General features: G+C 38.7%; 1 protein-coding gene and 1 long non-coding RNA gene across 2 annotated transcripts in view; one reads left to right on the forward strand and one right to left on the reverse strand.

The window, feature by feature from the left end:
• Positions 1-20,750, forward strand: part of ush2a (Usher syndrome 2A (autosomal recessive, mild)) — a 209,485-nt gene extending 188,735 nt beyond the window's left edge. The window contains exons 62-73 of the mRNA XM_082142594.1: positions 1,222-1,449; positions 1,529-3,048; positions 4,002-4,323; positions 8,817-9,023; positions 9,119-9,357; positions 10,219-10,436; positions 10,596-10,772; positions 10,881-10,964; positions 11,658-11,893; positions 15,449-15,610; positions 16,047-16,244; positions 17,949-20,750. Coding sequence (XP_081998720.1) covers positions 1,222-1,449; positions 1,529-3,048; positions 4,002-4,323; positions 8,817-9,023; positions 9,119-9,357; positions 10,219-10,436; positions 10,596-10,772; positions 10,881-10,964; positions 11,658-11,893; positions 15,449-15,610; positions 16,047-16,244; positions 17,949-18,038 — 3,681 coding nt within the window. The 3' untranslated portion in view covers positions 18,039-20,750. The remainder of the gene's footprint in view (positions 1-1,221; positions 1,450-1,528; positions 3,049-4,001; positions 4,324-8,816; positions 9,024-9,118; positions 9,358-10,218; positions 10,437-10,595; positions 10,773-10,880; positions 10,965-11,657; positions 11,894-15,448; positions 15,611-16,046; positions 16,245-17,948) is intronic.
• On the reverse strand, positions 14,036-15,510 carry LOC309478841. Its single transcript, XR_014199109.1, has 2 exons — positions 14,834-15,510; positions 14,036-14,733 (listed from the first exon to the last, which is right to left on the reverse strand). It is a non-coding gene; the product is annotated as an uncharacterized lncRNA (long non-coding RNA).
• Positions 20,751-20,785: the final 35 nt, after the last annotated feature.

A 20,785-nucleotide genomic window follows, 5' to 3' on the forward strand; every position in this document is an offset into this window, starting at 1 on the left:
AGCAGCTGATGAGACAAGGGAGACCTGTGCTCAGTTGAAAGAGGAAAAGAGGAAAAAGAAAAAGGGCTTTAAAAGGCTTCTTTCCCCTTTACAAATGACTGATTCCCTGAGCTAACACTAAATGTGCTTCTGACTCTGATACCTCTTTAATGTTTAAATAGCGAGGCCTCTTTCTGCCTCAATTACAAGAAGTCTGAATTCGGTGCTTTTGTCTTGAAGAAGAAGCCTGACTGCTTTGGTTTCCATAAAGAAGCCATGCATTACAGATTTAACAATGCACATTTTTTTTTGTGTCAATGTTAAAAACTGCCAATAACTGCCAATAACTAAATAACTGCCAAATATATTCAATGGCTCTTAATATAAAATGTTGTTTGTATTGTTTTTTATGTTTTTTATATATGTGTGTGTGTGTGTGTGTGTACGTGCGTGCGTGTTTATAGTAGTTTAAACACCTGACACACTCTTTTTTTAAAATAAGAAATATAATTCTGTTATGCTGAGAATTTAATCATTTTATGAATGGTGGATCTGTGCATACCCAAAAGGCAGCATAACCAATTCTCTTAATCAAAACTTAAACACTTCCCATTTTAGGGATCTGTGCCATAAACATTTATTTGGAAATCTATAACAAAAATCAATTCTCTTAGTCGCTTTTTAATGGCTGCCTTGAGTATCCTGGATGAGCGAGCGCCTGCTTGTTAATGTCTTGGTGCCCATGTTTAGGAAAGTGTTTGATAGCATTGCCATCTAGGGGCAGGATATAAGTCTCTGTGCTGAAATAAAGTGAAATGAAACAGCTGTCTCTATTGACAATGTGCATATGTTTGCTGGTTTATAGTCCAAATGTTCTCAATTTTTCAACCACGTAAAAAGGTAGCGTTTTAAATGCTTCAGTGCCTCCCAGCGATGTAATGGATTGTGGTGTACAATCTGTGTAGGGATGTTACTGAGGGATGCTGTAGTTTTACTGTTGATGGTAAGAATTATGTGTTGTTGTTTTTTTCTGGTCAAATTAAATTTTATTTTCAAGGGGAAAAAAAACAACATTTACAATAATAGTAGGAGTAATACTAATAGTAATAGTTATTTATTAAAAGTAATAATAATAATATAAAATGTCATTTCTATATTTATTATTATTTGTATCAATAATAATAGTAATATTGCTATGTGAATAACATATACTAACAATATATTTATGTGTTTGTGTTGTAGGGTAAAATTTTTCAGGCTCATGTGTTTGGGTTGGAGCCGTACACCACATATAATGTACGTTTAGAGGCAGTTAATGGAGCAGGTCAGGTGTCTAGTCCTTGGACCACTGTTCGGACCCTTGAAGCCTCTCCAAGTGGCCTGGCTAACTTCAGCGTGGAGAAGAGAGAACATGGTCGAGCACTGCTGCTACAGTGGGCTGAACCAGCCTCTCCAAATGGGGTCATTAAAGTATGCTACCCACAATGATGGTAACATTGCAGTATCACGCTCCAGAATCTGTCATCAATTAACATATTTATATCCACAGATGTACAACATCTTCAATGAGGACAACTTGGAGTTCAGCGGCCTTGCACGTCAGTTCCTGTTCCGCCGTCTGGAACCGTACACGGTGTACACGCTCGTTCTCGAAGCTTGCACTGAAACAGGCTGCACGAGGTCCGCACCTCAACGCGTAACCACCGAAGAGGCCGCCCCGTCTTCTCAACCAGCTCCTATGGTACAGCAGGTCCAATCCCGCAGCGTGGAGCTCCGTTGGTCTCCACCTGCCCAGCCCAATGGCAGGATCTTGCAGTACCAGGTTCTGGCTGTAAGTGTGGAGGATGGCAGGGTACGGAGTGATGAAGATGACTCGTTGAGAGCCAAGATTGTTTTTATCCAGAACGACACCCAGGCTAACAGCTTCTCATATAATATGTCTGGCCTTCTGCCCTGGAGCAGGTACAAGTTTCGTGTGCGTGTTTCCAATGCGGCAGGATATACCAATAGCCCCTGGCTCACGGTTCACACCAAACAAGCTCCTCCTAGAGGATTGGCTCCTCCGGTTGTCCGTCATATAGAGGGCAAGCCTAACGAAGTCTTTGTAGCTTGGACACCTCCTTTGGAGCCCAATGGTGTTCTTCTGACGTACAGGATTCAGAGGGACAACGTTGGCTTCCATTTCAGCTTCGACTCGAGCGTGTTCAACTACACTGATGTGGATTTAACCGCATACACTCTCTACAGTTACGCAGTCATTGCCTGCACTGTGGCTGGGTGTGTTACCAGTGAGCCGAAGCAGATCAGGACGTTAGAAGCCGCCCCTGCTAACGTGGAGCCACCTATGGTGTCTGATGTCACTTCCTATTCATTCAATGTGTCGTGGACTGTTTCATCCATCCAGAATGGTGAGATTGTAATGTATATTCTCAAAATTAACAATGAGGAGGTCTACCGTGGGAAACGGTCAAGTGTGCTGGTTTTGGATCTACAGCCCCACATTTCCTACAGCCTCGTCTTGACGGCCTGCACCAATGGGGGCTGCACTGCAAGTTCACCCATTCCAATCCAGACCAGAGAAGCACCGCCCTCAGGGATGCCCACTCCTACTCTTAAAGTCACAGGCCCTGAATCAGTTGAAGTCACATGGAGAGAGCCTGTCCAGCCAAATGGAGTGATCATAGGGTATGAGCTCCGTCGAAATGGGAGCCTTATATATACTGGCATGGACACCCGTTACCACGACTTCACCTTACTCCCCAGTGTCGAGTACAGCTACATCATCACTGCCAATAACAGTCAGGGTGCTGCTACCAGTCTGCCGGCGGTGGAAAGAACACAGCCTTCAGCGCCCTCTGGTGTGGCTCCCCCCAGACTGCAGGCCCTAGGGCCATTCAGCATTATGGTGCAGTGGGAACCCCCTGCACGACCTAATGGGGTCATCATCACCTACTCACTTTACAAACGGGACCCTGCTGAGCCCAACGTGAAACGCTTCATTTTCGCTTCGCACCACAGTGCGTTTCAGAGTCAAAGTTTCTCCCTCACTGCACTAAAGCCGTACTACAGGTAACAATACAGGCATGCAAGTCTAACACGGTTTAGTCAAGGTCAGGGAATTTTGATTTGTAAGGTAAATACAGTTGACCACAACCCATCCCCCCCTTTTTTATATTTGAGGTTTACTGTGAATATTTGCCGTACAACATAAATATATTACCCAGGCCCAAAAGTATCTGTTAATATACATTTAACTGGTCAAACTTTTACAGTTGCTGCATTCGAAACAGACACACTGATAAAACAAATGAGAGAAGGAGGAAAAGGAGAGAGAGAATCTTGGTGGGGGAGGGAATCAACCTTGAGCCTTTTCTAATGTTTCCATCCTTGGCATAGACAAAGACGGTCAGAAGGAGGAGGCACTCAAATGAGGGATGACTAAAGTCTGGAGCTGTATACGTATGTTGAAGTGAAAATCCAGATAAGTGGGGTGATGATAATGGTTCATCAACATTATCAACTCGCCACTCATTGCCTCTTTCAGATGACCGTCCCTTTATTCTCCTGCTCTCCTCTCTTCTCTCCCTTTTGTCCTTCAGTCCATCGCTGGTGACCTTCTGAAGGAGAAAACTGTTCTTTGTCTACACTATTGATAAATAACGGCACTTTTTACCAGGATAAGCACAAAAATCGTATATATTTATATTCCTAAATATTCAAAATCATTTAAAAAAAATTTAAGTAAAAAAAAAAAAGATTATAATCATAAAAAATATTTGGCTTCTTTAACTGAAGTAAACAGCATTGTACATTACACACTGATATTTTATAACCGTGTTTATTATTTTTATGTTTGTTTTTATTTTATGTATTATTATTTATTTTCATATATAATCTATTTTTTAACAATATTATTGGTTGTTTAATATTTATTTTTTATAATTATGTGTTATTATTTATTTTTTAAATATTATTTATTTATTTAATACTTATTGTGTTATTTGTTTCTGTATTTTTTGCAGGTACGAGGTAAGAGTGGAGGCCTGCACTCTGTTAGGCTGCGCTGCTAGTGACTGGTCTTCAATACAGACGCTTGAATCGCCCCCTACTGGCCAACCTGCCCCCCTTCTGGAGCTGCAAACTAACCCTAAGGGCATACAGACAGTCTTTTTGCTGTCCTGGTCTCCTCCAGCTGAGCCGAATGGGAAATTACTGCACTACGAGCTCTACCGGAAACATGTGTTAGACACTGAAAGCCGATCTGCGACTACACTGGTGTACCGCAACTCATCAACCTCCTGTCATGATGACAAACTCCTGCCCTACACAGCCTACCAATACCAGGTCACACGGCTGTTTCTCATTTCACTCAATTGTATTTTACACTACAAATTGCTTAGGTGACCATCATCAATTGATTTTAACTTTTTCAACTTTTTATATAATTTATACCTTTATAACTTTTCAACTTTTATATAATTGACTATATTGCACAAAAAATGAACAGACTTGAACAGATGAACAGATTTTTTTAGTGGTGTTTGTCTGTTGAAGTGTTGTGGATAGTTGACAGAGGGTTGCTGTTTATTTGCTAAAGTGTTTCTAGTCGTTTCTAAAGTCGTTTCGAGGTCATTGCTTAATGTAAGCCTGTGTTATTTTAGTCATATTTAAATCATTTTATAGTGTTTATTCATATTTTATTTGTATATTTTCTGTTTTTATTTTATACTTAGTTTTAGTAGTACTGCTTTTGATATTATGAATAGTTTTTAGCTCAAATTTTAATTGAAGATTTTGTAGTTTTTCATTGAATATTTATATTTTATCTTATTTTATTTCAACTTTATTTCAGTGAATGAAAACTATTTTTAATAGTTTTCGTTTTAGTAAACAACAACACTGCTATAAGTCTTTCTAATGGATGATGTTTCATGAATATAAAATTACCCTTCTGGGATACCTAATACTTTATTATTATAGTACATAACATTATAGTCTAAACATGATGGTCCTCAAGGAATATTTAATTAGCAGTATGATTATTTGTTGCTGATGTGTTTAGTGTTTTGCTCATCTATACTCTTTCATTCACGTAGACAGGCGTTTAATCTAACTCACTATATTCATTGCACCACCGTCCTCTTACGAGACCTTTCTTAATTGACAGCCTAGCCTTTGGAGCAAAATAACATTAGCATTTGACTGTCAGGCTTGAGAGGCGTGGGCTGATCAGGACTAAATTGATAGAGTTTGCCTGATTGTTCCATCTTATTTATGAGCGGTAATTTATGACAGCTGGCGGGCGGAGCTGAGTGATGACGGACAAGCGACAGGGCCATTAATCTGAGCCTGGCTGAATGCTGACGATTACGATCGAAGCCATTGAATTAGCTGTTAGGCCTCCAACATGTACACGTATTGGAAAGACCTTTTAATGCCTATTGGCTTTCCCTGGGGAAGCTGCTAACTATACTGAATGTGTCATGTATGTCTATGTCTGCTTATTTAATGGTATCAAATTCTGTTCGTCGACCATTTTAAGTTTCAAGGAGTCATGACTACCACCACTACCATCTTTATGTTTTTGTCCTAATGTCACGGAGTCGTCTCCCTTTTTGTTGTGTTTCGTTTCACTTGTTCTCACACAAGGGCATGTGTCCCTGTGAAATCAAACCCATCCCATGTTAAGAGGCTACATATTTTATTGACACTTTTATGTAAAATCTTAATTAGCCTAGTGCTCATAACAGAAAAGGGAACTTTTGGCCCTGTGTCCATAACTGGGGGCGTGGCCACGGCCAATGAGGATCTGTCTCCGGGCAGATTCGGCCCTAGTGGTGTACACCCACATCCATTAGAGCGCGCTCATGAAATAGTTTTATTTTCCCGCGTTAATTACAGCTCTGTATGCAAGTGCTTCGGTGGCAATAAAACGTCTGCGCCGCATACAAGGGCATGAAGATGTCCTGCCTGACTCCACTTTAAAACGTAGCACCCATATCTCTTTTCACAAAATTCCTATCCGGGAATCGGAATGATTTATCAGTGAGAAATTAAGGTTATCGCACTTCTTTGTCCCGTGTCATTCATAACGCCGCTTTTGGCCACACACACACGAAAGTGTCACTCTTTCTTCCTCACTGTCTTCCTGCCAACGTGACCTTTTCTCTCTTTGGGTGACAAGAGGCTGTTTCCGTGACTGCCCTCCTTCTCTTCTGTCACCCCACAAGACCTCCGTCACCCACTTGCGCTCCAACACGTCTAGTCGTCAGTTTGGCAGTGGAACGGCTTCGGATGGGAATGTGAAATCAGCCGGTGCCTCGTGCAGTCTGTGCGTATTGCCACTTAGATCTATCATCTGGATTGATCACGGTGTAATTGCCTATTATTGAGGCTAATTTAACCCTATCCACAGGAACATCCATCTGCCGCCTCTATTATAACTGACAATCTACAAATTACTTACCCATGCAAATAGTGACCCCAGCTGACCTTTTCCTACTCTTCCTGTGTAATTATACAAACAGCTCGTCTAGTAAATAAGATTACTTCACCTTTCCATGTGTTCATTTACTCCTTGATGAAGGTGAAATTTAATTTTCATGTAGATTCAGGCCGGAGTGATTCTGTAATGGATGCTGATGTTTTGGCTATTAACGACTGCAGGGCTTATAGAGTGCAAGACTACTGACTCCTCAAAGTAGTTGAATGGGTAGTTTCCTTTTGCAAAAGGCGCCAGGTGGGTCCATCAGGTGAAGGTGACTCCTCTTCAAGAGTAGGATGGTGCCGAGTCTCCATTCTGTCTGCTGGGCCACTTCAGAGCCGGTGTCTGTATCAGATCCGGTCTTATATCAGCCCTGTAGGTGGTAGAGAGACCACAGGCATCTCAGTACACTCACCTGTAGCTTTGCATAATAAAGTTCCTTCCTTTTCTCATGCACATCTATACCAGTCGGTCTCAACTGGTGGGTTACGACCCAAAAAATGGTAGTAGGTTTGTTCTGTTGCAAACAGCAGAGGAAAAACAATGCTACATGTTGGCGCTGTGGTCTAGCAGGAAGTAAAAAAGAGAGAAATTTATATATAACATAAATTTATATAACATTTAAGGGCCATAACACACCAAACCAACGGTCGTCTGTCGACCAGCGTCAGTCCATCAGTGAGCATCTGTCTGGAATGAAGAAAGTAATCGGCATGATTGATTTTCAAAATGGTTACCAAGCGCTGCTTTGTTTCCGGTTTGTATATCTGCAGTCCTAGTTTCGGTTTCGCTTTTTGAATGACGAATATAGACTTTTGATCATTTTGATACCTTACACGCAGGCCTAAAACGCACATGTTAGTTGGCAGTCGGCTGTAGTCTTTGCGGTGTTTTCAAGCACTGCTTTGTGGCCCAGACAACATAATCGGCTTTCATCGCCGCTAGTTCTTTGACATCGGCTTGGTGTGTCACGGCCTTTAAGGATAAGTTCACAGATTTTCAACCAGCTTTGAATTGTTACAATGTCCGTAGTATAGGCTCTTACTCTGTGTTACCTGCACCCAGACATTTTTTAGCAAAGGTCCATCGGATGACACTAAACGCATCATTTTGCATCATCCACGTTACAGTAGATAACTGTAATAGACTACAATAGACTGTATTGTCTATTGTCTGTACAATATTGTACAGATTACAATAGACTGTAACCCCACGTTACAGTCAGATCGACAGAGGGACAGCGCCAAAATCAAAAGTACATTATGGGTATTGACGTTTTTGGCAAACTGGAGCTTCACAACCGGTGCGTCTGAAATGGCGTACTGGCTGAGTAGGTACTACATTTGAATTTGAACTTACTTTGCAACCGTTAAAAAAGTATGTTCTATATAGTATGAATGTGTGTAGTATGAATATAATCGGGACGTACTACATCCGCCATGTTGTCATTATCACATGACCTACCAGCGTCAGTTTCGTCACATCACCTTCATTCATAAATCCTCTCCTGTGGCCTCATGGGATAGTAAAGTGTCCATTGAATGCACACTTCAGAATCTTGCCGGAAGAAGTAGGTCATCCGGGCACTTTTTGCCTACTGTTTTTCAAATATTATGTATTCGGTCATACTACTCTGTTGACGTACTGTTTTTCGCATACTGTATAGTAGGGAAGAATGTGATTTCGGACGCAGCAAACCTTTTTTTTCCTCGTCATGTAGCACCGATTGTATTTTTTTTCTTTTTTCTACTCCATAGACAGACTAGTTCTATTAAAAGCCCACCTTGTCAACGACGAATTGCCCCTTTAATGTCAATTAAAATAAGAAATTTTTTATATATATATTTTGTGCATATTCTGAACCATGAAGCATTTTGCATTTTGAACTCGTTTTTATGTTTGTACTATAAAATATAATAAATATTACTATTATTATTATTTGATTTTATAATAATGATTTTGTTTTTATATTATTATTAAGAAGAATTTATATATATTATTTATATATATATATATATATATATATATATATATATATGAAGAGTTCAGATGCAAAAGCCTCTAAATGCCATCTGAAATTTTCTTATAGAATGATCATTTTTATCAAGCTCGTATATTTAAATTTAATAATTTCACTTAAATGGCAATGAAGATTACCTATTAATTGTCATTTAAGTGAAATTACTGAACTTAAATACACAAGCTTGATAAAAATGATCATTCTATAAGAAAATTTCAGATGGCATTTAGAGGCTTTTGCATCTATATATATATATATATACAATTTTAATGAATGCTGTTAAACATAAATACCTGATTTCATGTGTTGTGTTGTTTAACTTTGGCCATCTAGGTGTGGGCTGTAAACTCAGCAGGTCGCGCTGGAAGCCCCTGGGCTCAAGGTCACACAGGTCCAGCTCCTCCAGAGGGGATGAGCCCGCTTAAGTTCCTGCACATCCACGCCACCTCAGCTGTGGTGGACATCAGCCCACCCAACAAGCCAAACGGCATTGTCAGCCTCTACAGAGTCTTCACACAAAACAAGGATTCGTACCAGCTGGTACATAATATACAGTACACATATTCTTATACATATATAAACAACTAAGAATGTATATTAATAGAGTTTTAACTCTTTCATATCTGTGTGTGTAGCTGTCTGAGGGGACTTCCCAACAGCAGACTCTCCATGGTCTTAGGCCCTTTACGGTGTATTCTGTCGGCGTGGAAGCCTGCACTTGTTTCCTGTGCTGCAGCCGAGGCCCCTTGAGTGAGCTCCGCACCCAGGCCTCTGCCCCGGCCCAGCAGCCCCCGCCACATACAGTCGCCCTAACCTCCCGCTCAGCTCGGGTAGCGTGGGACATGCCTCTTCAACCCAATGGCATTATTGAGAGGTGCAGATCTCACAGAATTTTTTTTTAATTTGCATGATAATATAATCACTAATTCTGAATCAGTGGTAACAGTCAATATTAAAAATTAAAGCTGAGGTATGTAATTTCTACCATGTTAAAATATTTTGTCAAGTATTCAAAACATGAAAACGTTGTTTTCTTTGTTCGAGCAGTTTGACATAGTAACACAACAACCAATGATGGCATGAGTTTGAGGTTGGACTATATAGTTTTTATGTCCTATGGCAGAACGAGGAAGTGTTTACAAAGCTAATTACTCTTCTGATGCCACTAACAGCATAGAAATTACCCACTTCACTGTGAAGACAATTTCAGTCATCACAACGTCTGAATGACATAGTTTTGGCTGATATCTGTTTCTTATGCTCACCAAGGCAATTTTACAAAATAGTAATATTGTGAACTAGTATTGAAATTTAAAATAATAGTTATCTATTTTTATGTATTTTAAAATGTAATTCATTCCTCTCATGGCAAAGCTGAATTTTCAGCAGGCATTACTCCAGTCTTCCTAATCTTTCAGAAAACATTCTAATATTCTGATTTACTTCTTAAGAAACATTTATTACTATCATTGTAGAAAACAGTTGTGCTATATTTCTCTGGAAACTTTTTTTTAGGTTTCCTTTATTTTCAAAAGAACTGCATTTATTTAAAGTACTGTAGTAATCTTTTGTAACATTATAAATGTCTTTACTTTTGATTAATTGAATCTGTCCTTGCTGAATAAAACTATACATTTCTTAAAAAATCGTGCTGACCCCAAATTTTCGAATGGAAGTGTATTACGGTAGTACTAAAGCATAAATATTTGTCCCCCATTCACTCCCATCTCTGTAGCTGCGAGCTCCACATGCGATCATCCTGTCCTCAGCCTCTGCAGCCGGTACCTGTACCCTGTGCCATTGGCCCGGTGGAAATCAAGTTCTTTGGGATGGGGCAAAGCTTCAACATCACTGGCTTACTGCCCTATGCCAACTATGAGCTGTGTGTGGTGTCTTACAATAACATGGGCAGCACTGTGTCTGACTGGGTCTCCATCACCACACTCAAAGAACGTAAGGACTCGCTCTTGTTCGAGACTGGCTCTGATTACTTGTTGCTAACGGAAATTATACATGCACTCCCAGTCATACCTTTTACCATCTGAAATTCTTGAAAAATTATTTCTACTCTTTATGGCACATTAATCAAACCCCTCTCTGGTTTCTTTGTAGCTCCTCAGTATAAGGAGCCGTTTGTGGTGCAGAGTAACCTTACCAATGTGTTTTTGGACTGGAGTGGCTCTTTCTCTCTGAACGGGCCCCTGGCAGAATACAGTCTAACCGAGAACAACCTGCGCATCTACAGCGGCTTCCACAGCTCACTGCACATCCCACGCACTTCTGATAAAAGTATGACAACTATGGTTCTACTATGACCTCAGGCTGGGTCTGATTTGGCCCATAGTGTCTTACTAGTGTCCCCTCTCTCATCATCTCTCCTGTCTCTTTTCACTTTAGCCTTTGCATTTCAAGTTACCTGCACCACTGACAGCGGCAGCGCCAGCTCTCCTGTCATTAAATACAATACGGCCACTGGTATAGGTATGTTTACTCAGGCCTGGCAGGTGAAAGTGATTGGAAAAAGCGAACAATGTCTCCATTCTGTCTGAGCCGAGCTGTTCCTGCGCCAGTATCAGTGTTGCAAACTCATAGTGCTCATTTAAGCTCCGTTCACTATATTGGTTTTGCTGTGTAAATAAATGGTAAATTTTTTTAGGGATTTAAATATAATAAATTAAGTCACACTGGATGCAACTAAAAACACCCTCGTTGCAGACACATTTTTTACTACTTTTGAACCGCCAGAACTTCATGTCGTGAAACGCTTCTGGCATTAAGCTAATATGAGGAACATACTGTATTTACTGTAAATATGGGTGTGGTTTCACGTCATTTGCAGCAAATATGCAATGTATAATTAGACAATTATTTATATAATTATAATTTATTTTGATGACAGTGCAAAAGGTTGCAAGGTTATACGAAAGTACTGGCAGTCATTATGTTAATCTACATCTCAATTTACTTAATAATAACATTAAACACTAAAACAAGCGTGTACATTTTTTATTATAATGAATAAAATAATTTCCTCTTTTATTCAGTATTATTGAGAGTAAGCTGTGGAATAGCTGCTAAACTCTTCCCATTTAAGACTAAATATTTGTATTATTATAATTTTTTTAATTCTTTCTCTGTTTTTACTAATCTAAGCATCTCACTTGTTGCCCACAGATGCAGTGGAGTCCAGTTCTGGAGGCAAAACAGGTTTGTATGGGGCTGAATACAAGTTCTATAACGAGTTATGGTTCATCATTCTTATGGCGTTCATGGGTCTGCTGCTGCTGGCTCTGATAATGGGTCTGGTGCTGAGAAGAGCCCTGAGCAAGCCTCCCTTCATCAGAGAGAGACCTCCAATAGTGCCCCTGCAGAGGAGAAGCACCAAGTATCCGCCGAATGACTCCTATTTGGTGAGAGACTGAAAAAAACCTAATGTTTTCTTAATGGTAACATTCTACAAATTGTAATAATTTCATAAAGGTGTATGTTAAATTATAGAAGTGGAACACAAAAGTTACAGATTATTTTTCAGATGTTTACACTCACAGCTGCAACATGCATTTCCTTCAGATGTCCAGAAGAGGGAGTGCTAACTCTTTTCTTCTCACTGCTTCTGTATGGTGATAGAGACAATGACAAAGGCAATGTCATAGTCATGGACGCTATAGCTATGTTCAGATTAGCATACTACTCTTACTATTTATATACTACTGTTCACAAGATTAGGGTCAATACGATTTTTTTAAAGAAATTAATACTTTTATTCAGCAAGGACGTATTAAAAGTGACAGTAAAGACATTTATACTGTTACAAAAGATATTTATTTGAATGAATGCTGTTCTTTTGAAGAATCCTGAAAAAATGCATCACGTTTTCCACAAAAAATTGTTTTCAATATTGTATCTATATTCTTAATGATAATTTTTATTTATTTAATTTATTTATTTATATTAAATTTTTTGAGCTGCAAATCAGAATAATAGAATGATTTCTGAAGGATCATTTGACACTGAAGACTGAATAATGCTGAAAATTCAGCTTTACCATCACATAAATACATTACATTTTCAAATGTATTAACAGAGAAAACATTTATTTTAAATTGTAATAATATTTCACATTATTGCTGTTTTTACTGTATTTTAAACAAATAAATTCAGCTGTGAGGAGCTTAACTTCTTTCAAACACATTTAAAAATCCAGAAATTTTGAACAGTAGTGTATATGAATGAATGAGGCATTATATAGCACTTTCATATGTACTACTGTACACCCAAGGTGCTTTACAATCATGTAGGGGTCTCTCCTCAACCACTACCAGTGTGCAGCATCCACTTGGATGATGCGACGGCAGCCACAGTGCTCACCACACCAGCTATAGGTGGAGAGGAGAGAGAGTGATAGAGCCAATTCAGTGGATGGGGATTATTAGGAGGCCATGATTGGCAAGGGCCATTGGAGGGAATGTGGCCAGGACATCGGGGGTTGCACGCACCCCTACTCTTTACGAGAAGTGCCATGGGATTTTTAATGACCACAGAGAGTCAGGCCCTCGGTTTTACGTCTCATCCGAAGGACGGTGCTCTTTTGACAGTATAGTGTCCCCATCACTATACTGGGGTGTTAGGACCCACACAGACCACAGGGTGAGCGCCCCCTGCTGGCCTTACTAACACCTCTTCCAGCAGCAACCTGGTTTTCTCAGGAGGTCTCCCATCCAGGTACTGACCAGGCTCAGCCCTGCTTAGCTTCAGTGGGCAACCAGTCTTGGGCTACAGGGTGATATGGCTGCTGGCATATTGTATACATACTACATTAAATATCCTTATTTTCTTTATAAAATATCCAGAGAACTACCATACGTATGCTGGGTATTCCCACAATGCAATGCATTTGACTTGACCAATCATTGTTGCTTGACTCATTATTTGACTGCTTGAATTATAAGACAGATATATAACTGTTTTACACAAACATTGAGTTGACATGCAAAATTCACCCATATTTATACCTGGAAGCTGAATTAAAGGGTTAGTTCACCCAAAAATGAAAATTCTGTCAGTAATTACTCACCCTCATGTTGTTCCAACCCCGTAAGACCTTCGTTCATCTTCGGAACACAAATTAAGATATTTTTTATTAAATCTGAGAGCTGTCTCACTCCTCATAGGCTTCTAAAGACGTTATAACTTGCTGGCCCAGAAAATGCATTAAAGAGATCGTTAATATAGTCCAAGTGACTACAGTGGCTCAATCTTAAGTTTATAAAGCGACGAGAATTCTTTTTGTGCGCAAAAAACAAACAAAAATAACGACTTTATTCCACTATTCATTTCCTTCTCTCGGGGCCTCGAGTTAGTTCACGTAGTGTTTTTGCGCTGCGCGTCTGTGTTGCACGTCACACGTAGGCTCACTATTGGCCGACGCTGGTCATGTGTGTGATGCGTGTGACGTGCAACACAGAAGCGCTACGCAGTTACACTACGTGAAAAAACTCGAGGCCCAGAGAGAAGGAAATGAATAGTGGCATAAAGTCGTTATTTTTGGGGGGTTTTGCGCACAAAAAGTATTCTCGTCGCTTTATAAACTTAAGATTGAGCCACTGTAGTCACTTGGACTATATTAACGATCTCTTTAATGCATTTTCTGGGCCAGCAAGTTATAGGGCTCTATCTTGCACCCAGCGCAATTGACTTTGTACAGCGACGCATGTATCATTCCTATTTTGCACCCGCGCAAAGCGGACTTTTCCCTCCACAGAAGCACGTCGGTAAACTAAGAAATACACTTGCGCTCCCGGGGGCGGTTCAGCGCAAAGAGGAGGCGTGTTCCGGCGCAAACGTTCCTTCATGCTATTTTGCAGGTTTAGAAAACAATTGCGCCACTAACCAGGAAAAAATAGTTTAAAGTCAGTGGCGCGTTGCGCATGTTATTTATATGCTATTTTAAGGGCGCATGCTTGGCCATAATCAATGTAGCGTGTGCACAACGCGCACTTTGATTCTCTCATCTACACAGAAGCAGCAGTTTTCATTTTTGCAAATCATACATTATTACGATAGATAGATAGATAGATAGATAGACAGACAATTTATTATAAAAGCATACATCTAGCTTACACATTTACCCAAATTATCATACGCCTTTTTAACCGAAGTTAATTTGGGTGGGTTTCTCCATCCCCAATGTCCCTGATGAGAACGTCGGTCTCCTCGGCTGTGAACCGCTCCTGGCGCGCGCCTGGCAAATCTGCCGTTATAATAGGAATCCGCTTTAGAACAAGCGCGCCTGCTCTTAAAGGGAATGTGAGATGTCGCTCTGATTGGTTTATTTCACGTTACGCCCAAACTACACCTATGAATAATGAAGCTACTTCAGACCAACCCCTTTTAGATTTGCACCTGGCGCAAGAGTCATTTATCCCGCCGGGAAAATAGCAACAGCGCCGGAGACCCGCCCACAAAGTTACTTGCGCTTTGCGCTTGACACTTGCGTTTAAGACCGTTAAAATAGGGCCCTTAGTGTCTTAGAAGCCTATGGAGGAGTGAGCCAGCTCTCAGATTTAATCAAAAATATCTTAATTTATGTTCCGAAGATGAACGAAGGTCTTACGGGGTTGGAACAACATGAGGGTGAGTAATTACTGACAGAATTAAAATTTTTGGGTGAACTAACCCTTTAAGCATACAATCTGATGAGGTCATGTGACAAAAATCATGTTTGTCGTTATGTGAATTCTCTTTCACATACTATTTAAAAAAAATAGTAGGCAGTATAGAGTGCATACTGAGCAATATTCAATAAGCAGCCAGCTAGTGTTCAATTCAGAACATGAAAACTTCCTCAGTGACTCGTGGGAAAGAGCAGAGCGTGTGAACTAAACATACTGTATACTCCTATATACACTCCCAACCTTTAAACTGTGGCCTTTCTCTTTGAATCTGCTGTTTTTGATCTGCTCCAGAGCCCTTCCTCTGAACTCTGCTCTAATCATGCTTCTACTGCTCTGCTTCAGCCCGATGCACCGATGGTAAGCGCACTCCTCTCTCTCTCCTCTTCCCAGTTTGACAATATACCGGACTCCACCTGCAGTATAACACTAAAGCGTTTTGCCATGCACACTGAGGTACAAGCTCTCTGAGATGTATTCAGGAATAGATTATCACCATGGCCTGCTGCATTGGCATGTTTTGCCCTTGTCTTCATTAGTGGTACTTGCTAAGGAAACTCTCTATTACTCTTTCTTATACTAATTACAAATACCTAAGTATTTATACAGACATGAATGTCTTTTGTGGCATTTGCAGTTTTGCATGAACAAGCACTCATGTCCTTTTTTGTATAAAAAAAACAAAAAAACAGTAAAAATCTAGTCTCTTTTCATGTGTGATTCTATTTCATTCAGTTTCCGTTATGTTTTGGACTTTGTTTTGCAGTTGACTGGCATTGCATGCAGAATGTGTATAGTTTGCTCATCTTTTCCTAAGTGACTCGCTGAGCACGTGTTTGAGAGCCTGAATGTGCAGTGATGTGGGTGTTTGTGCTTCATATTGATATATCAGGGTTTGACTGACACTAAGATCGGAGGCACCAGCAACCTCAGCTATCAGGCCAGCATGTCTGTGCTGCGCGTTCCCAGCCAGAGCCAGCTGAGCCATGCCTATTCCCAGAATTCCTTGCATCGGAGTGTTAGTCAGCTGATCGACACTCAAGATAAGAAATCATGGGACGCTGACCTGCACGGCACTGACAGCGGAATGGTGAGATAGTGTCTCATAATAATAATAATTATATTATTACTCATAAGGGATGACATGGAAAGATTTCCTTTACAAGAAAAAAACATTTAAAAAATGTCAATGTTAATGTTGTATTATACAGAGTGATATGATAAATATGCACACTACCGTTCAAAGGTTTTCTTTTTAAAGGGATAGTTCACCCAAAAATGAAGATTAGCCCCTAATTTACTCACCCTCAAGTCATCCTAGGTGTATCTGACATTCTTCTTTTAGACGAATACAATCAGTGTTATATTAAAAAATGTCCTGGCTCTTCCAAGCTTTATAATGGCAGTGAATGGCCGTTTCTGTTTTGAAGTCCATAAAAGTGCATCTAACTGTCGTGCGCGCGTTCACGAGAGACTGGCGTTCCTGCTTATGACGTAGGACGCTCCGGGTATTTTACTCTATCCTCTGCGCTGCCGCGTTCGTCACCGGAACTTACGTTACAGTTATTTATGATAAGATATAAGGCATTGTAACACATTATGAAACCCTTTATAATGCATCAAAAGCTTTAAGTAAAGTTTCCGCTACGCCTGTGTCCTACGTCATACGCTGGAACGCCAGTCTCTCGTGAACGCGCGTACGACAGTTAGAAGAAGAGAGATTACAGTTTGTAAAGTTTTAATATGGATATTTTTCTTACACAAACGCATCGCTTCGCTTCAGAAGGCCTTTATTAACCCCCCGGAGCCGTGTGGAGCACTTTTATCATGGATAAATGCACTTTTATGGACTTATAAACAGAAACAGCCATTCACTGCCATTATAAAGCTTGGAAGAGCCAGGACATTTTTTTTATATAACTCCGATTGTATTCGTCTGAAAGAAGAATGTCAGATACACCTCGGATGACTTGAGGGTGAGTAAATCATGGGCTAATTTTCATTTTTGGGTGAACTATCCTTTTAAGAATGTAATACTTTCATTCAGCAGGGATGCATTTAAGTAAAAATAAGGACTTGACATTTTTACAAAAACTTTATTTCATTAAATGCTGTTCATTCTAACTTTCTTTTAATCTAAGATCTTAGGGAAAAAAAAACATATCACGATTTCTACAGATATATTAAGCAGCACGACGGTTTTTAACATTAATAATAATAAATGTTTATTTAGCAGCAAATCAGTGAATTAGATTGATTTCTGAAGGATCATGTGACACTGAAGACTGGAGTTATGATGTTGAAAATAAGCTTTGCATCACATGAATACATTACATTTTAAAATATAGTAAAAACATTTTAAACTTATAAAACTCTTATTTTAAACTAATAATATATCATAATGTTACTGTTTTTACTGTATTTGTATCAAATAAATGCAACCTTGGTGGACAAGAGATTTCTTTCAAAATCATTAAAAAAAATCATACCGATTTGAAAGGTAATGTAGGAAATTGTTTGGCAAAGACAACGTTCAATTATACAGTACAGTAGACATTTTACTAAAATATTTAGTAACATATAACAGAAGAATACCACAACTGATCAATCAGAATCAAGTATTCCAGACATAGTACAGTGAGAATGTTGTGCATAGTACAACATTGCATTTACATGTATTTGTATATTACTGTAAACACTTCTGCCATTGCTTACCAACAGTTTTATTTAGCCCTAGTCATTTTTCCTGGATAAGGATTTGTCATGGCTGATGATGACTATTATCTTTTTGCAGTATGTGGGTGATGAGGAGTTTGGGGAGACTATTAAAAGCTACAGCTCAGTGAAGAAGGAGCAAACCATGTTTACAGACACTCACTTGTAAAGCCTTCATACGGAGAACGTCCTTGGGAATAGAATTCTTCTCCAACTTATTCTGCAGATGAGTGAATTTCACATTTACAACAATAAAATAAGGCAGTGATAGTATATTGGTTTGTCCATGATAAAACATAGTGGAATGTAACAGGAAAATATCTGTTTTTCATAATGCTGGAATTTTTCATAATTTGTCAGAGATGTGTTAGTGTAAGTGCAAGTGCATATTGACTACCTCTGACTTCATTGCTTCCATATTAATCATAGAATGACTTATTTACATTACTATTCCTTTTATTTTGTTTAAAAGAATTTTCAGGGTTTCACACACTCACAAGCCTTGATTTTTCCTCATAGACCCAGGGGCTGGATTCACGAGAAAATTCTTAAGATAAATTCTAAGAAGTTCGTAAGAATGTTCCTAAGTGCAATTCAATCAATTCATCTTAAAAACAACCTTAAGAAAAAAGGAATTTTGGGGAATAGAATAATTTTTTTCTTAAGAATGTTTTATGAATCCGGCCCCAGAAGCGTAATGCCCATTCAAACTTGATTTTTTTTAAGCTAAGTGGATTTTAAATAGAATTTCCCAAGTTTAAAAAAAAAAATCTTTTATAACTATCTTGCGGTATTGTTGGAGGTACAAAATCCATTACAGTGATGGATCATTTGCAAAAACTGAAAATTGGCATTATTTACCCCTCGTCATGTCGCCCCAAAACTCTTATGACCTTTTTCCAATGGGACATTAAAAAAGTTATCGAAATGATTCTTAATACCTAACCCCCCACCCCCCTTTGGTTACGTATGTCTTATGTAGAGCGTCAAGTGAGACCACTACCACTGGTGCCACCTCAAAAAAAAAAAAAAAATTACTAATTTGCATAAAAAATTCTTTTGGAGAGGTAACAACTTAAATGATAGACTAAATTGATCTGGAACTATACTTCTATTGAAATTTAGTTTAGTCTGATTTCATACTTGTACATATTATCGGACATAGATGATCTTTGCTGTAAAATGTGCTTAGCATTGATGCAGAGAGGAAGCAAACTGTTCTTAAAATAGCACTGAAGTATTATAGCTTTAAATGGAGTCTTATGAATGGCTGTGTAGCTATGAAATATTACCGCAATCATAAAGTATTAATGAACTGAGTCTCCGAATTATTCATGCCAACATAGAGAGGAAGTCCATTTCTTCTGTCTCTACAGACACATGAATGAGGAAGATAATCAATCCAGTAGACACATCCTAGACCTAGACTATCTGTATTAACTCTTTCCCTGCCAGCATTTAAAAAAAAAATTATAATAATTGCCAGCCACCGCCAGCACAAAACTTTCATGGCCCCTAGAATATTTTGTTGTATAAATATCTGAACATGCCATATATCAAAAGAAAATACAGAGCTTTTGGTTTTCAACAAAACAAACAAACAAAAAGCAATATTTTGAACAGAAAGCTGAGAAAATTGCGGGGGGGTTTTTTTCAAAGACTACAACGTGCTAAAGCAATGCTTTTATGGCTTGTTTCTGCTTCTTTTTGCCTGTGTTTTGATCCGGAACTTCAGTACCCTTTTAGAAGATGCGTAATAGCGCCCCCTATCGTATAGCAGTGAAAACAAGGAAAGCTGGAAAAGTCCGTCAATGGCGGGGAAAGAGTTAATGGAAATGACAGCTAACGTGGTGTTGTGCCTGCTAGACTGAGCAGTAGTGTGTACGTAACTGTGATGATGCCAATGGACAAAGTGTCTTAAATGTCAAGTTAAACTGCAAAAATGTTCATCAATGTCACATGTGGATGTTTTTCATAGGTTGTTTTAAACCTGTCAAGTGTGAATATATTTATACACGTCATTATTATTTCACATAGATATTAGTACAATTGAAATGGCACTATCCTAAAAAATCATATTTTTACATGTATTTTTTTTAAAAGATGGTCAGTATTATTTATTGTTGCAATAATTTATTTTTATTTTTTTGTAAAACAGCTTACGCTAAGATTAATCAGAGGTTTGTGTGGTTATTGTGTATTGTACGATGGAACAAGTGCTCCTATATATGGACAATCATTGATCTAAGTTGTGAAATGTAAAAAAGTTGTGCTTGTAATGTTGATGTTTCCATACTTATTAAAAAAAGCAAAGAGTCAGTTCTGTTTGGTTACTTTATTGTGCCACTGGAGATGTACAGAAGCTGAGTACCAATCTGCAGTGCATGTACTGTACCATTTTCACATATTTCTTTCCATATTTCATGTAGCATGAGCTGTAATTTTCTCTTTAAGCCACACCATGATCTGCGCAGCAGGTAAGATAAAACAGTCTTGATATGATAAAACATAAAGCAGTCTTGTTAGATATAACATACCTAATCTGCATATTGAAATGAAGATGTTGCCTGGAGATGAAATCATACAGTATCCAGGCTGAAAACATAAATCAGGTTGTGACTATTTCTGAATGCAAGCATAAAGTATCATACTCTTGTCAATTTAATATTCCCCATCACTGAAAAATATCAGAGAGAAAATAAATGACATGGGAATCTTTTTCGAAATGTTCAATGGAAAAAAAAAATGTAATGAGACTAATTTTAGACTGCTCACAAAAGTTATTTCATAGTTAGGACTAGTGGATAGAGACAAAAAAAATTTATTTATTTATTTTATCAAAAACAAATGTATGCATATCCGATTTTGTTATATATATATATATATATATATATATATATATATATATATATATAT

This window comes from Leuciscus leuciscus, assembly GCF_965113295.1.
Source record: "Leuciscus leuciscus genome assembly, chromosome: 17".
Taxonomy (NCBI): Eukaryota; Metazoa; Chordata; class Actinopteri; order Cypriniformes; family Leuciscidae; genus Leuciscus; species Leuciscus leuciscus.